Consider the following 17,729-nt stretch of genomic DNA (forward strand, 5'->3'; position numbering starts at 1 on the left):
ATGGCACCAGGGACTGTGAGCTTTCAAATGAGCTCTCAAGCTTCTGGAGATACACACCTTAACCAACATTCATACAAGGCAGAATGTGGAAGTTCCATAGTAGAGGTATAAAAGTCATCTTATGGGTCTTTAAAGAAGGGAAAAAGGGTGTTTGGTTTGGAGAATGAGGTTTCATTCGGCTTGATACAAAGTTTGTGTAGCTTTTGAGCAAATGAAAACAATGCAGGATATTCCAAATTCAGAGATCAGATCCTGGAGTATATGGAATACAGTGGGAAGAAAGATAGGGGTCAGATCATGAGAATTTTGAATGATGGGCTGAGGAGCATCCCTAGGCAAACAGGAGCCATTTATGTTTTTGAGCAGGAGAAAGTGTTATGAAACGTGGGGAAGATTAATCTGGCCATATATGCAGGATAAATTGGCATCGCTTTTGAGGGTTCTAATCCTGACTTTGCTAGTGAATAGCTGTGCATGCAAGTCACATATCCGCTCTGAATCACAATTCCCTTATTTGTCAACAGGGATCCGTAGAAATACCTAATTTATTGGTATCTCTGAGGATAAACTTGAGAATACTTTACATAGTACCTGACACATAGAAGAACTGGATGCAAAAGTGCCTTGGAAATTAATATATACCTTATATTTGTATTATATGGAAATATGTTTATTTCTATAAAAGTCATCTATCCCTTTATGAACCCTTACCACATTGCCAGATTGAAAGAGTTCTTACCCTATTTTGTGTTCCTGTAGCACTTTGTATCGAGTTTTGTTATAACACACCTTTTTTATATTATGATTTTTAAGAAATATTTTTTATAATATAAATATTTTATTTAGTAGCAGTTTTGATCCTCAGACTTTGGTGCACATCAGAATTGCCTCAAGGATTTATTAAAATACAGTTTCTAAATCATTAGATCTGAGCAGGGCCTGAAAATTTTCATTTCCAAATTCCCAGATGATGTTGATGCTGCTGGTCTAGGGACCTCATCACTGAGTTACACGGGTCTACATTAGTAAATTGTGAAATCCCCTCAGGCTAAGACCGTACCTTATTTATCTCTGTCTCTTTAGCGGTACTGTCTCTTTAAGGTCTGGCACTTAGTTGGTGCTCAGTAAACGATGAATGACTCTGGTTGCACACTGAATGTATTCTGATTTCAGGTGGCCATTAAGCAGATGAACCTTCAGCAGCAGCCGAAGAAAGAGCTGATTATTAATGAGATCCTGGTCATGAGGGAAAACAAGAACCCAAATATCGTGAACTACTTGGACAGGTATGAAATAGCAGGTCCTGTCAGAGAGAAAGGGCCTTGGGGGCCGACAGATGGTGGAACTGTCAGAGAAATCCTGTCAGCCCTCAGAACTGCCTCCTTTAAGAATCTTCTGTGATGGTTAGCTCTCTGCCTTCAACCCTTGGTACTGCCGGACGCCTCTAATTCCTGCATAGTCTTTCTGGGTTAGGCTGAACCCCACCATCTTGTGGCGTCTAACACCTGGTCCTAGTACTCCTTATTCTGCCTCAGGGAACCCCTTCTATGTAGGTATTTAAATCATTCTGCATCCTAAATCTTCCCTTATCCTGCTCATCCTCCTGAATAACTTCTAGTTTGTCTGTGGTTTCTTAAAATGTAACAATCAGTAGTTTCATTTGAGATTTGACCATATGGAGAGACTGGGACTCCTTTGTTTTAAACTCAATACAACCTAATGATTTTATTAATTGTTTTGTCTTTTTAGGAGGCCTGTTTCATTGTTGACCCCTAGTCAGTTTGTAGTCAGCAAAAATCTGATCCTTTCTTTATAGGAGCTTGCCTGAAACTGCTAACGTAGAACTTTTTAGTTTCCTTCATTAAATCCTATTTGGTTATTTCAACCCATTGTTCCAGCCCATCAGACTACTGTTCTTCAACATAATAATAGTGGTTGTAGCTAACATTTGTGTTAGGTTTTCCTTTGTACCAAGCACTTTCATGAATAGTATCTCATAGTGGGGTAGGGATTATTATCTATATTTTAAAGTTGAAGAAACTGAGATTCATAGAAGTCAAAACTTGGCCAACACCAGTTAGTAGCAAATGAAGGTTTGGATTTGAATATTCCTGGCACCAGCATCCATGCCCTTTCCCACCACGTCATGTTCTTTTCTCCCATATGTGAAGAAAGAATGTGAGCTGCTTTCCCGGGTTTCAGAGATACCACAGGTGGAGGTGATATTGGACTACAATTTCATTATGATTTGTATTGCACTGCCAGCTAGATTTCGTTTCTGCCAAATTCTACCAGATTTTTTATTCTACATCTAAAATGTTGGTAAACTAGTAGCTCCTAGTCTGGTGTAAAAAAATACCTGGGAACTACTGTGGGAGGACAGAAGTGGGTGCCCTGACCTGAGCATTCAGTGAAAGTATTCCAGTTAAGAGTCCATGTTTTTTGTGAATTGTCTCAGAGGAGAACTCCATCCATATTTGTTCTTCTCCAAATATGTTATGCTCTGAGGCTTTACTTTGAGATGTGATTTTTGAAGTATCTGGACACAGTGTGTAGCCACAAAGTGTTTGAGACAACCTCAGTGTGGTTTTGCATCATCTTGGCTTTGACAGTGACATGTCGGGCCAGGTAAAGGAGCTCTGCTTTGTCAGTGTCCAGAAATAGTCTCTTGGACCCTCATATTTCTTCCCCCAATCAGTCTCAAGTTGACAGATGTCTTCTCAGTGTGAGAGGCCATAAATATGCGTTCTTTGTCAAGGAGGAAATGGGCTAAATAGGTAAAACCCAGTCCTAAGTTCTCCTTTGGTCTAACGGTCCGTTATTCACTCTCAAAAGAGATTGTGGAAAAATCTGTCAGTTTGTTCTTATGGTCAACAAAAAACTACTTTCAATAATAAAAAACGTAGAATCTTATGAAAAGAGTACTAGTCAAGAGAATAGGATTCAGATCTTACCCTTTCCTTGAGAGCGTTTGCTTTTACCCAACCTCTCCCCGTGTGTCCCGCATTAATCCCAATATCGGGATGAAGTACAATGACATACCACACAGCTCAAGCCAGTACAATCCAGCCGCTCTGTCTAAAGCTAGCAGAAGTGTCTCTAGGCTCTGTAGTGTCAATTGGACTATCCTTGTTTTTATTTGTCTTATTCTACAGCTGAGGAAACTGACCAGACCGGCTCGGTGACCTGTTTATTTATCACAAAATGCAACTGTCAGATCCAATCCGTGAGCGCAACCGTCAGTTCTAACTCATGTCAGCCCCGTAATCTCTTTAGGAATACAGTACTTCATGGCAGCCCTTGGCTTACCAGAAGAGCGTCTGCAGCCTTTGCTGAATTCATTCCGTTCCTAAAATCAGAGACACTCAAAATGCAGACCATTGTTAGCTTAATGACTATGTGTATAATAATTTTACAGCTTTTAGATGGCTTTTATAGCCATTGTTTCATTTAATATTTACATTTATCTTTATTTTATTCATTGATTTATTCAGTAAATATTGGCATCTACTCTGGGGAGAGAGTCTTGAATAAAGTCCAGTACTTGGTCTCCTGGATCTCAGATTCAGTAGAATTCTCAGAAAGTTTAGTGACTTTCCCTAATGTAGGTAACATGGACTTCAAATCCCATCATTGTCAAATGTTTGGATGCACTCTGATCGGTGCTGCCAGAGGCATGGGAATCAATAAAATTTTAGGAAGCATTACTTTGTAATTTGTGATGATGAAATTTAATTTTATTATATCTTCAACCTAGTGATCTTAGTTCTGCCCTTTGGGGTGTCCCACAACAGTCTGTTTTGTTTTCTCCAGGCAAATCCTTGAAAGATTTCAAGCTAGTGATTCTGTCCCCCAGATTCTGCTTTTCTCTAGAAAAAAAGAACCCTAGACTTCCAGAGCCAATGGAAATGCACGTTCACTTTGTGTATATGTAGCCTCAGTGGCTGTGTATTCTGTTCCTTTTCACCCTTTATCTGTACTCTTACAGTTACCTTGTAGGAGATGAACTGTGGGTTGTCATGGAATACTTGGCTGGAGGCTCTTTGACAGATGTGGTGACAGAAACCTGCATGGATGAAGGCCAGATTGCAGCTGTGTGCCGTGAGGTAAGGCCAGTGGCCAACCAGCCTTAAGCCGGAAGTGGCCTCCATATTCATGTCTCTCAGTTTACACCTGACAGGATCTGAACCTGGGCACTGTGGAGATGGGAGAAATAAGTTGGACTCTCCGATCTTTCTTTTTATAACTGTTTTGAAATTTCTATTGCCATGATTTTTTCTTTAAAGATAACTTTATTCTGATTATAATATTACATACCCATTGTAGAAAAATCAGAAAGTACCTATATATATATATATATATATATATATATATATGTCACTCTTAAATTCTACCCTTAAATATAAGTACTGTAAATACTTTGTAATATTTTCCTTTATTTCTTTTATATGGACACCTTTACATCTTCTTTTTATTCTGCTTTCCTGCTTTCTTCCTGTGCTGTGAGAGAAATAAAGCAGAGTAAGAAGGTAGTCACAGGGGAGGTACTGCTTTAGACCGAGTAGTCAGGGAACGTTTGGCCATAGATCTGAATGAAGATCTGAATGATATGAATAAACAAGCCGAGCAGAAATCCAGGGTGAAGTACTTCCAGGCAAGAGAAGTAGGAAACAAAGCTGAGTAGGTATTCTGCTTTCTCCTCATTGCTGTTAAATTTTTGAAGTCTGTAATTCGCGGGTGTAAGATGTGGGGGAAAGCTCTCCATGAGGCCTTCATGAAGAGCAGGGTCCTTGGGGGACAGCCGCGTTTTCATTAGAGCAAGAGGATGAAGGGAATATTCGGAGAAATTGAGGATACTGGGTGTTTTGCTGATGAGAGACTGAAAATTTCCAGTAGCCTAATAATAAGAAAGATGGGGAATTAGGGAAAGAGTAGAAGACTAGATTCAGAGTTTCACAGAATGAGTCTAATAGTATGATGGAAGTTTAATAATATAAGATCTGGAGGCATGCAGATGAAATTATGTAGTTGCATATTAAATAAATATTAGGACAAATAAAATCATGTGAAACCAATATTGTCCTGGAAAATATGATTACCTTTGCTTTAAAAACTGGGTGATCTAGAACACAAACAACACATAGGTTAATGGAATTAATACACGCCTGGATTCTTAGAAGATGTGACTTCTTTGCTTTGCTGTCCCACTAATGCTGTGGTTCTCACTTTTTTTTTTCATTATCTCCTCCACAAAGGAGACTTGTAAGACATTTTCTCCTAATCACATTCCCTCCATGAAATTTTAATACCATAGATGTACTGTATATCTGTTTATATACTGTGTCCCCTTGGAAACCATAAACCATTGTAATATCCAAGGTGTTATTCACTCACCCCGGGAACTTTCAGTGGTTGAGAATACATACATATGTGTGCTTGGGGCAATCAGTTTTCCTCAAATAACTTATCTTTAAAATGAGAATTGCAACAATCACGCTATATATACCTTAAAATACCATATGGGTCAAAAAGCACTTAGAAAAAATTTAAATGTTACATAAATAGGTGGTATTGCTATCTAAATTCTAATAGAGATCATCCCCCCTTTTTAAAAATAGTTTTATTGAGTTGTAATTCATACATATATATAATCACACCATATAATTCACCTACTTAAAGTATGTAATTTAATGGTTTTTAGTATTTTGAGTTGTGTAACCATCACCATAATCAATTTGAGGACATTTTCATCACCCCAAAAAGGAACTCTGTGCCCATTAGCAGTCACTCCCCACCCACCCCATTTCCTGATCCTTCCAGCCCTATGCAGCCACTATTCTATTTTTTGTCTCTATAGATTTAGTTGTTCTGGACATTTTTTATAATTTGAATCATACAATATATGCTTGTTTGTAACTGGCTTCTTTGCTTAGATAATGTTTTAAAGGTCCATGTTACATGTATCAGTACTTTATTTCTTATATTAGCAAATAAATTTCCATTTATTTGTTCATCAGTTGATGGACATTTGGGTCATTTCTACTTTTTTGCTATAATGAATAATGCTATGAACATTCATGTACAAGGTTTTGGTTGAATGTACATTTTCGTATCTCTTGGATATATGCCTAGGATTGCAACTTCTGGTCACAAATAAGCTTAGCATTTTGAAGACTGCCAGAGTGTTTTCCAAAGTGACTTCATTGTTTTATATTTCTGCCAGCAATGTATGAGGGTTCCAGCTTGTTGAAATCGTCCTTTTTGGTTACAATTTTTGGCATCCAGAGGCCAGGATCTCCAGCCTCTTAAGGAAAGTAACTCTTTTTCAGCCACTTCTTTTAATTTATTATTATTTTTTATTTTGTTATCATTAATCTACAATTACATGAAGAACATTATGTTTACTAGGGTCCCCCCATCACCAAGTCCCCCCCACAAACCCCATTACAGTCACTGTCCATCAGCATAGTAAGATGTTGTAGAATCACTACTTGTCTTCTCTGTGCTGCACAGCCCTCCCCATGCCCGCCCCCACATTATACATGCTAATCATAAGGCCCCCTTTCTTTTTCCCCCACCCTTATCCCTCCCTTCCCACCCATTGTCCCCAGTCCCTTTCCCTTTGGTAACTGTTAGTCCATTCTTGGGTTCTGTGATTCTTCAGCCACTTCTTTTTAAAGCCACTTCTGGATATTAGCTTGTCATTAATTTAGCCATTAGTATGTTCTTAGAAAGTCAAGTACTAATTTGAGAACATTTAAATAGTATTTTCCAATTGGTTTGCATCTTAAGTGTTTTTCAATTGGTAGAAGCTTCTAAAATTTTATCTTTGGGTTATAGACTTAAAATAGTGGATTTAGTAGCACAGCTGAGATTGTCTTTCCTGATCCTCACATTTTACAGATGGGAAAGCAGTAGCCCACACAGAGTAAGTGATTTTTCTAGAATGATACTGTCAGTCAGGTAATAACAGAACCAGGCATTTTCATGTTCCATTAATTCTCTATGTTACTCATTCTGTCTGCTGGTATAGGTGTTTCCCAGGGTTCTTTTCTTTCTCCTCTTATTTTCTGTAACATTTGCCAGTTCCAACCATTCCTATAACTTAAAAAAAAAAAATCACCTCTTCACAAATGACTCATAAGTATTTATCTCAAATCCAGACCTCTATATAGAACTTAAGAGTCATATGTTCAGTTACTTACTGGACATTTGTCTGCAAATGACCATAGGTATATGTAAAATTCAACATACCTAAAATGGCACGAATTATCTCCTTACCAGAATAAATTATCCTCCTAACTTCATGCTTCTAATATCACTTCCATATATCTAATTCCCCAAATATGCCTCTTATTTGTCACTTTCTTCCAGTTTTATCATTATAAAATCCTTCCCTCCTTCCTCAGTAGTTTTTCTTGGGCCTCAGATTTTTTTGTCAGGGTTTTAATGTAAAAAAACTCCAAAATACACTGGAGGAACTCCTGTACTTCAAGAAAACTATTGGAAGGTGTACTCTAATAAAGTACAATAGGTGTATTATAAGAAGGTTTTAAGCACAGAGTGTTAAAAGAATGCTTAGCCAAGAGACAGGAGATGAGATTCCAGACCTGCATCACCTGCATCACTGATTTGGAGCCTGCACTTTTACTCACTGGGGCCTTGATTTGTTTATCATAGAATGAGGAGGTTGGACTAGTTGATTTTCTATAAGTCTCGTATTATATGTCCTTTCTTTCTCCCTCTGCCCATGCCACTTCAATAGTGCCTGCAGGCTCTGGAGTTTCTGCATTCAAACCAGGTCATTCACAGAGACATCAAAAGTGACAACATCCTGTTGGGGATGGACGGCTCTGTCAAGCTGAGTGAGTAGGAGTGGTACCACTTCTCTGCCCCATGGGGCTCTGTCTCCTGTGGGATGGTAATCATAGAATAGTACCTACCAGAGCCACCAAAGGGTCTTTACTTATTCCCAGGGATATGTGGGCTGTTTATCGTTACTCACCACTATATAGGGTGGCATTTCTTTCTTTTGTTTTTAATTCATTGAGACATTTAGCCAAAAAAATGTACTGAATGCTTACTGTGTGCTGGGTCCAGTGGTGGGCATCAGGATACCTTTGTCTGTCTTCAAGTAGTTTTCAGTCTGGTACAGGAGACACAAAATACATAACTTAAAAAAAAAGTTTAGTGCAATTTCTTTCATTTAGTCATTCATTTAGCAACTTTTAATAAATGTCTATTAATATGCTGGGCCTTCTGGTAAAAATGGAGTTACAGTCCTTCCTATCAAAGGCCTCATAATTTGAATAAGCTTATAATTGTAAAATAATTTCAGTGAACTGCAGGTAGAACATTTTGTTCAAATGTGTAAGGTCCAGACAAACAGGATAGGCATGAGAATGATTAGCAGTCTCTGTCCTGGAACATAGGGTAAAGAACTGATAAAAACAGGGCCATGCCTAGTTTTGAGGGATTTGGATTTAAGTCTGGGACACATGCCCAGGAAATAAAGCAGGGACCTAGCTGCCAGATTCTGGAATATAGGAATGGTTTTCAAGAAGAAAGCAGAATTGGGGCAAGTAATTAAGACCGAAATGGGCAGCTTGGACTTTAGTGCCTAGTCCTTCTGATTTGAATAGGGGTTAGGAGGCCAGAGATGATGTTTTTCACATTCCTCTTGCTTCTCATCAAGGCTGAGTAGGGGACAGGCTAGGAGCTGGACATGAAGGTGGCAGTTATGTGACTACAGCTTTGGAGAGAGAGAAGGGATTGCAGTGACCAGGAGCCAGGAAGATTGACATCCAGGGGTAGGCACACAGTTAATTCTTACAGAAGGAGCACCCTAAATATAAATCCTTTCTTCCTTTTCCTTTCTTTTTCTAGCTGATTTTGGGTTCTGTGCCCAGATCACCCCAGAGCAGAGCAAGCGGAGCACTATGGTGGGAACCCCGTACTGGATGGCACCAGAGGTTGTGACGCGAAAGGCCTATGGGCCCAAGGTTGACATCTGGTCCCTGGGCATCATGGCCATTGAAATGATTGAAGGGGAGCCCCCGTACCTCAATGAAAACCCTCTGAGAGTGAGTGTTACTAGTTCCATTTCAAAACGTTTGGGCCCTTGTCTTTAGACCCAGGAAATGGGGCTCAGAATATTCTCTATGCCTTTCAACCTGGATCTCTTTTCTGGATAAAACTAAGCACTGTTGAATTCATATATAAATGCTCAAAGAAAAGGGATATTTAAGTTCCTATCATATGTAACAAACTGTACTAACAGTAATAAAACAAATTAACATGTAGTAGCAGAAGGTAAGTGCTATGAAAAAAAAACAAGAGTAAGGGGTTTAAGAGAATAATGGGGGAAGGAGGGAGAAGTGTGCTATTTTATTTAGGTAGAGAAGGAAGTCCTCTCTTAAAAGTTATTTGAACAGAAACCTGAAGAAATTAAAGGGGCAAGCCAGGAGGTTAATCAGGCATAGCAGTTTTCTGAGTATCAATATTCGAAGGACTCAATTTGAAAACACGCTTGTTGTATTCTGGGGAAAACCAAGGAGGACAGGGTCCCTGAAGTGAGTGAGCCGGGTGAAGAATGACAGACAGGCGGAGAACTAGCAGGGGGCCAGACCCGATAAGACCTGTGATCATTGTGAGAACTTGGCTTTTCTTCTGCAAGAGATTAGAAGCCACTGGAGGATTTTGAGCTGAGGAATAGTATGATCTGATTTATTTTGTCTCCTTCTGGAGAACAGACTATGAGATACTGTTGTAATTGTTCAGTAAAAGTAGTAGCTTGACCTATACTGGTCAGGTGCTTGGACTCAGGAAATAGCTTGGACATACAGCTGGCAAGGTGAATAGGACATAGAGAAAGAGCAGCAACAATGACAGTAAGATCTGGGGACTAAATTGTTGAAAAAATTCAATTGCTATTGACTGAGAAAGTTGAAGAGCAGGTAATGTGGGATAATAAAGAGTTGGTTTTGAATGTGTTAATTTGAAATATTTATTAGACATCCAAGTGGAGATCATTGAGTAGAGCTAGGCAAAAAAGTCCAGAGTTCAAGGCTGAGAGGTCAGGACTATAAATATAAATTTATGAATAGGTGGTATATAGTTGGTTTATTTAAAAGTCAGAACTAGATGATATAGATGAGATCACTCACCTAGGGAGTGAAGTGTGAGTACTGAGCCCTGGGGCACCCTTGTGATTACCAGTAGGAGTAGATCAAGGAGTGGCCTTCCTCTTAGGAGAACTGAGAGAAGTGTGTCCTGGAGGCCAAGAGGACAGTGTTAGGGGAAGGAGGGTTGTCAAATGTGGGTTGCCTAAGACTGAGAAATAAACGTTAGATTTGCCAGTATGGAGGTTATCGATGACCTTGGCAATCAGTATCAGTAGAGTGATGGGAATGAGAGCCTAATTAGAGTAAATCCACCAGAATGGGAGAAGAAGAAGTTGAGATAGTGTATATAAGCAGATGTTTACTGTTGTTTTTTAAGGAGTTTTGCTGTTAATGGAGCAATATCTTGAGGATGGAGTCAAGGGAGGATTTTTTGTTTTTGTTTTTTTAAGATGCTATTTCAGCATGTTTGTGTGCTAATGCAAATGATCTAGTGGAGAGGAGGAAAGGGTTCATGTACAGGAGAGAAGTGACATCTGTAGGAATGATGTCCTTAAGTAGATGAGAGTAGTTGGGTCAAGTACTGAAAGAGCATTAGATTAGAGTATGGACAGTTTATCTATTGCAATAGGAGAGGGAAAACAGAATATGTGAATACAGATGCAGGTAGGTTGTGATTTTGGTCACGGACAAGTGTGAGAGTTATTCTGATTGCCTTTATTTTGCCATTTATTCTGACCTCTCATCCAGTGTAGGAATTTCCTGTGGTATCACTGATGGGTGATGATCTAACCATAGCTGGATACCTCTGATTATTAGGAAATACTTTGTGTACCAAACTGAAACTGCCTTCAGAAGTTTCTTCCCTTTGGTCCCAGCTTTGCCATCAACATACCACTCATCGTCCCCCACCTTAGAATGGCCTTGAAAGTAATGATCAGTAACAGCTGTGATGGAAATAAGACCAGGATTAGAATCAGAGGACAGGAGCACATATGAAGAGCATGATCCCAGGCAAAGCTCTTTATGTTTCTGGACTTCATCTGTGAAATGGGAGTGATAATTCTTGCCCTCTTACCCTGAGGGATTGTGGTCATTAAATGAGGCAGGGTTTGTGTGACCACTTTGCGAATTAAAGTGCTGAGTGCATGAAAAGGACTATTTTTCTATACCTTTCCTAGGAGATGCTTCATGTTAGGGGAGCAGGGAGGCAATAGTGAGACAGGTTACTGCTTTATAGAACACCTCCTTTTTATATTCCTCTCCCAGTGGATGAGGTCAGTTCTTAGATGACTGAGATGAGAGCACCAGGAATAATTTCTTCCTGCAAATAGGCAGATGTTAACTCATCAGGCTAAATGAATAATAAGCCCTTTAGATGTGCAACCAAGAACAATAATAAGAATAATAATAAACACACTTTATAAGTTTATGGAGTGCTTTCTAATATACTATCTTGTTTGACTTTTACAGACATGTAAGATAGGTGCTATTACCATCCCTATTTTCCCGATGAGGAAGTTGAAAGTTCACTTCTTACACATGGTTACATGGCCTTTAAATGTTAAGCTTCAGTCATATTCTTTCCAGGATACCAAAGCTGCCTCTTTGTGTCCTAGAGGCATAAGGCAGCTGACCATATTTCTAGAGGACATGTCTGCTAACCACGAGAGAACCCCCGTTGGAGGCTAAGGTGATTCTCCATTTGTATTGCCAGGCCTTGTACCTCATTGCCACCAACGGGACCCCGGAGCTTCAGAACCCAGAGAAGCTGTCAGGCATCTTCCGGGACTTTCTGAATCGCTGTCTTGAGATGGATGTGGAGAAGAGAGGTTCAGCTAAAGAGCTGCTACAGGTAACTGTCCCGGTGCAGGGAAGCACCTGACTTGAGGAATCACCAAACCAAGCCGTTTTTGCACCATTTTTGTATGTGAGGTACTGGTTGTTATAGAACTGGGCTGTTACTTGTGTTATTTTCTTAGGCTTTTTCTCAGCATCCTAAAACTCAATGCTTCTCCTAGGTTCAACTTAAAGATCTACTTTCTGAGCTTCTATTGAACTTTACCTATTTCTTTCTTCAGCATTTCTTTTGTTCTGCCTGAATTGGTTTGGCAGAGTTTGAGTCTTGGTGAGAACACACTCTCTGATGCTAATCTTACACAAGTTTTATTTTACTGGGATAAGTTCAAAAGATGTATTTTCAGTAAAGGGTGTCAGAAGACGTAGTTTCAAGGATAGTGAGTGCAGCTTTTCAAGTCTTTGTTTCTTCACTGGAAACCCTCTCAGGTGGCGGCAGTGATGGTCTGCTGTTTCCAAGTGAGATTCTTTCAGGTGTGGTGAAGCCCAAATTTGGGGTTTACCAAGTCTTTCATACTACCACCTGCTTAATCCTGAAATTATAGCATAATTATTTCATATGGTTGCAAAGATCTTTAGCAGCTCCGGTAAGTATCACATGCACCTTTATGACCATGATTAATGTTCCTTTTATATTATGAAGACCAAGAGCAGCTGAGCAGGATAGGCCGGGACCTACCACATTGCCCTGCATTAAGATTAGTTATGAAAACTCTGTCTTTCCCACTAGATTACAACCTCTAATTTATTAATAATCTCTGGGTCTCCTCTTGTACCTGGGACCTGACATAAAATAGGTATTCAGGAAATACTTGTTGAATTGAATGGAATTGCTTAATGTGTTTACCTTCATTGAAATGTTACCCTCTGGAACACACATAGCATCTCTTTGTAATTGGGTTACTGATTATAGAGTACTGGTCTATTGGATATGAGACCTGGGCTCTGCCAAAGATAACCGATTAGTCTGTAGGATCCTTTGGGACTAAAAACCCTTATGACAGGCAGTACAACATAGGATTCCTTTGCCTTTCATATGAGGCTTGTTCTGGAAATCCTAGGCATTGGGAAATGTGCAAATACTATGCAAAGCCTGTGATTGGTGAAGATATCATTGTTAATTAGGTACCAAATTACAGTTATTGAAAGATGAGTGCCCTCAAGACTTTTCTTGCTGCTATAATAATATAACTAATAATAAATGCATTATATTGAATCTTTACCACATTCTAGGCACTCAGCACTTTATATATTTTTTTACCTATTCTTTACAACAAGTGTGAGTTATAAGTTCAGTTATTCCCATGTTTACAGGTGAAGAAACAGGTTTCAAGTGTTTAGTAACTTTTCCATGATTACATAGCTGATAAGCAGTGGATCCAGGATGTCAGCCTGTGTCTCTTTTGCTTCCAAGAATGTATGCTCTCGGCCGCTGCTCTTTTAGCTCAAAGAGTGTTAAAACTGGAAGGGCCTTTGGGTTTATCTAGTCTACTTTTTGTTTACTATACAGAGGAGGAAAGAAGCCTCTTGGTTGGATGTTGGATCATGCTACTTTCTCAACTCAGAGGAGAGTTGTAGAAACATGTGACCTGAGAACCTTGGCTCTTTAACTTGTCACTGTACATGGTAAATACTCAAAACCATGACTTTTGGAATTGTGAATCACCAAAATTGCACATCTGTTTCTCCTATGAGAACACATACATGGACAAATACATAGGATGTTATGTTAGAATTCATATCTTCATGATTTAGCCAAGATCTTTTAATCCTTTCATAGTAATAGTAACTTCCTGTTCTCAGTACCTCTTTATATCCTATCTCTGTCCAAAAAGTAGAAGCAAGTAATATATGTGTACATATGTCTAAATCTATGTGTCTATACACATGTGCAACATGGTTAATAAAAGAGACTTACAAGGATGGCAGAAGAATCAAATGTACTAATTATTTGAGTTAAATAGTTTTGTTTAAACATCAAATGTAGTTCCCAGTTTCCTGATAGCCAGGACAGAAAAATGAAACATGATAGTTCCTGTATTTCTTATCAAACATTCTCAAGACAGAAAACTTTTTCACTACTAAATGTAAGGAAAATCATATTTAGTTATGAGGCTTTGAGTTAAAGAATTGTTTTTCCATAACTGTTTTATTGAAAATGTAGATGCAGCATTTCATATGGTGTATTCTCAAAGACAGTCTTCTATAATAGCTGTGGGTATGGCCAAAGTAAGGCCCAGTGGAAGTGATCTGGGAAAGAATTGAGCTACTGAAGTCCTTACTGGATTAGTTAGCCTCATAGGATTCAAGGATAGTACAACGAACTCCTAAATCAGTGCTCCTGAAGTTCAGTATTGCAGTATATCACTGGGTCATGCTCAGTCCAAACCTTCCCCCAGAGGTAATTATTTTTATGATTATCACCATAGTTGAGTCTAAACTAATATAAAAAAGAATCACACAATATGAACTCTCTTGTGCCTGGCCTCTTTAATTCAACAGTATGTCTGCAGGATTCATCCTGTTGTGAGTGTATCAATTATTCGTTTTTTTGGCTGTGTAATTTTCTATGTAGTGTTATATGAACATAACATTTATTCTTCCACTTCCTTGGACATTTGATTTTTTTTCATTTGTGACTAATATAAGTAAAGCTGCTATGAACTTTCTTGCATGTGTCTTTTGGTCAATACACAAACTGATTTACCTTAGAAATATACTTAGAAGTAAAATTGCTGGGATATAAGATAGTTGTGTGTTTATCTGTAGGTATATTGTCAAGCAGTCTTCCACAGTAGTTAGCTCTTAAAGATGTCCCTCAATTTAGGGGTGATGCGAAATTCTCTGGGCAGCATGTTGTGCAAATGTGGTTGCCCTTAACATCTTTTAATGGTTGCTAAGAAAGAATGGTAAATAGTCATTTGTCTTTTGCTCTTTTTCTCCCTTCTAGCATCAGTTCCTGAAGATAGCCAAACCGCTGTCCAGCCTCACTCCACTGATTGCTGCAGCCAAGGAGGCAGCCAAGAACAATCACTAAAACCACGCTCACCCCAGCCTCGTTGTGCCAAGCCTTCTGTGAAAATAAATGCGAATTTCAGAACCTGACCCCTGACGCTCCGTTCCCTGCCTTGCTCCTCCCATTTCTGGTCTAGCGCGCTCAAGACTTTGATCCTGGAAAGCCATGTGTCCAGCACTGAAGAGAACCGCAACTGACTAATCAGATGACGGCCGTTTCTAAATAAGGAGTTTCCTCTCGATTTATAGATTTGAGGGTGGTTTATGAGCAAGGGCTTATTTGAATTAACCGTTGGAACTTATATTTCTATATAGAAAAATCTTCTACACCCACTTCGTGCCCACCCCTGCCCATCAGTTCTTGAATATAGAAATATTTGGCTTTATAACATCATTTGTAATCAGTCGGGATTTCTTTAGTGCTCGATTTTCTGTCCAAACACCTTATTGTACTTGAAAATTGGAGTACCTTGAGGAATGCCATGGGGGTTGATAATCCGCCGGCGACATAAAGTGGCTCATCTTCTGGACCATGACTTGGCGCAGCTGATCGTGATATGGGCGAGAGCTGCCATGTTTTTCTTTGTGTGTGCTTCCAGCCGCTCTTTGGGAGGATCTTGACCCAGCAGTCTTTCCCATGCTATTTCTTGTGAAATGGTGTTGGCTACGTAGCAGCTTTTGACTCCCTAAATTCCCTAGGCTGCTGCCCCCATTCTGTCTTTGTTTAGAACATTGAGAGGTTTCCTAGGGCACATGCTGTATGAGAACAATATGAGAAGTCGGGGGGGGGGGGGGGAATGTAGCTCCTTTTAGAACAAGGCTGGGCATCAGCTCTTGTCCAGCTATACCTATGTGATGTTTCAAGAACTCAACCTGTTTTTACATTTAGGGTAAACTGCTGGAAGATTAACTCAGATCTGATGGCCTAAATCTTTGGGTCAAAGAGGAGGATCTCCAAATCTGAGATTCCCTGTTCCTGTTGGACTGATCTGGTGGCCTGAGGTGATACTCTGCCAGCCGTGAAGGGACCCTGTTTTACAATGCATGGCCAAGCTGTCTGCAAACGGAAACGCTTGCACCAAGTGTTGGGGATGTTCGCTACCTCCTGCTATCTTTGTGGTTTTGGTCTCCCCGCTGCGACGGGACCCCTGGCCAGCACTGTGGCTTGTCATGCCGGCCCTATTGGCTACCTTGTCAGGCTCTGAGGTGCCACTGCCTCTGCAGCACAGGTTTTATTTCCTTCAATAAAAGGAGATGAAAATAGCCTACTTGGAGTATGCCTTTCCTTCTTCCTTTCCTTTTTCCTTCCTTTTTCTAATTTTTTATTTTGAAATAATTTCAAACTTAAGAAAACGTAAGAAATACACATATATATTTCTTCCTAAACCATTTGAGATTACGTTGCAGGTAAGATTCCCCTTTACCAATCTATGCTTCAGTGTGTATTCTTAACTTTTAAATGTAAATTAATTAAGAGAAATGGGCCAGAAATGCTTGCATATTATAAGGCATTGGCTCAGGCAATTATGGAGCTTGAGAAGTCCCGTGATCTGCGTCTACAAATTGGAGACCCGTGAAAGCCAGTGGTGTAGTTCAAAAGCCCAGGAGCCAGAGTGCCCACGTGTAGATTTCGGTTGAAGTCTAATGCCTGAGAACCGGGAGCACGGAGGGCCGAAGATCAATGTTCCAGCTCAACAGGCAAGAGAGCAACCTCCCTCCACCTGTGTTCTCTTCAGGTCCTCAACTAATTGGATGGCGCCCACCCACGCTGGGGAAGTCCAGCTGCTTTACTCAGTCCACCAATTCAAATGCTAATCTCTTCTGGCAACACCCTCACAGACACACCCAGAAACGATGTTAAAGCAGCTACTGGGCATCCCATGGCCCAGTCAACTTGACACCTAGAGTTAATCATCCAAACCCTCTCACCCACCTCTTGACAGAGAGAACTCCAGGGGGGATTAAGTGAGCCACAGCTCTTACAGTGCTATGTGATCATGGTTTTTACATCAAGTGGTCAAAAGTGATAATACTGGTGATCCCCGATATTGTTTAATGGAAAAAAACAAAGGCACAGGAGATCTTCCCTGCAGTTATGGAAAGGCAAATACAATTGGACTGCTTATGTGTGACATAGAAGGAATTCCAGATGATGGTATGGCGCATCGGAAGACAGGAGTGACGAGGACCCAAAGACTGTACGTCCTCACTGTGAGAGTGCAGTGGTGAACTGGTTAGTCTGATGAGGCCTGACGAATTGTTAGGTGATTACCACCTCTGGAATTTTAGATTAACTCTCTGTGTCTGGTTAGTTGGGTGTTAAAATAGAAGCATTGGCTGTCCTGTGAACTTTCCAACGTAATTTTAGCATTATATATAGGATGACAGATTATTACTGGGATATCTAGGCATCCACTCACATAATGGAACATTGTCCATGCTCATGCAGCTTAACACTGCACATTTCCATGTCTTTAACTGCCTGCAGAATGTGGAGGCAAGAGAACTCTGAAACGCTCTACTCATAGTTGCTTGTTTAATTCTATATGGGTACTGTACACACCTATCCCCTGTATGTTAGTTTTTTATTGCTGCATAACAAACTGCCACAAATGTGAGTTAAACAACACAACTCATCTTGTTGTGCCCCATTTCCTTGAGTCCCCCGTGTGGAGCCGCAGTCACCAGCCTTAGTCGCAAGATGTAAGAGCAAAACAGGTCTTTATTGCTAGTTCG

General features: G+C 39.9%; 1 protein-coding gene across 5 annotated transcripts in view; it reads left to right on the top strand.

Annotated features, from left to right (window-relative positions):
• Positions 1 to 16,261, top strand: part of PAK1 (p21 (RAC1) activated kinase 1) — a 130,610-nt gene extending 114,349 nt beyond the window's left edge. For all 5 annotated transcript variants that reach the window (XM_036895470.2, XM_036895472.2, XM_036895468.2 and 2 more), the window contains exons 10-15: positions 1,174 to 1,286; positions 3,989 to 4,106; positions 7,766 to 7,865; positions 8,887 to 9,083; positions 11,839 to 11,976; positions 14,929 to 16,261. In XM_036895470.2, the coding sequence (XP_036751365.2) occupies positions 1,174 to 1,286; positions 3,989 to 4,106; positions 7,766 to 7,865; positions 8,887 to 9,083; positions 11,839 to 11,976; positions 14,929 to 15,015 (753 nt within the window). In that variant the 3' untranslated portion in view covers positions 15,016 to 16,261. The remainder of the gene's footprint in view (positions 1 to 1,173; positions 1,287 to 3,988; positions 4,107 to 7,765; positions 7,866 to 8,886; positions 9,084 to 11,838; positions 11,977 to 14,928) is intronic.
• Positions 16,262 to 17,729: the final 1,468 nt, after the last annotated feature.

Source organism: Manis pentadactyla, chromosome 9 (assembly GCF_030020395.1).
Source record: "Manis pentadactyla isolate mManPen7 chromosome 9, mManPen7.hap1, whole genome shotgun sequence".
Classification (NCBI taxonomy): Eukaryota; Metazoa; Chordata; class Mammalia; order Pholidota; family Manidae; genus Manis; species Manis pentadactyla.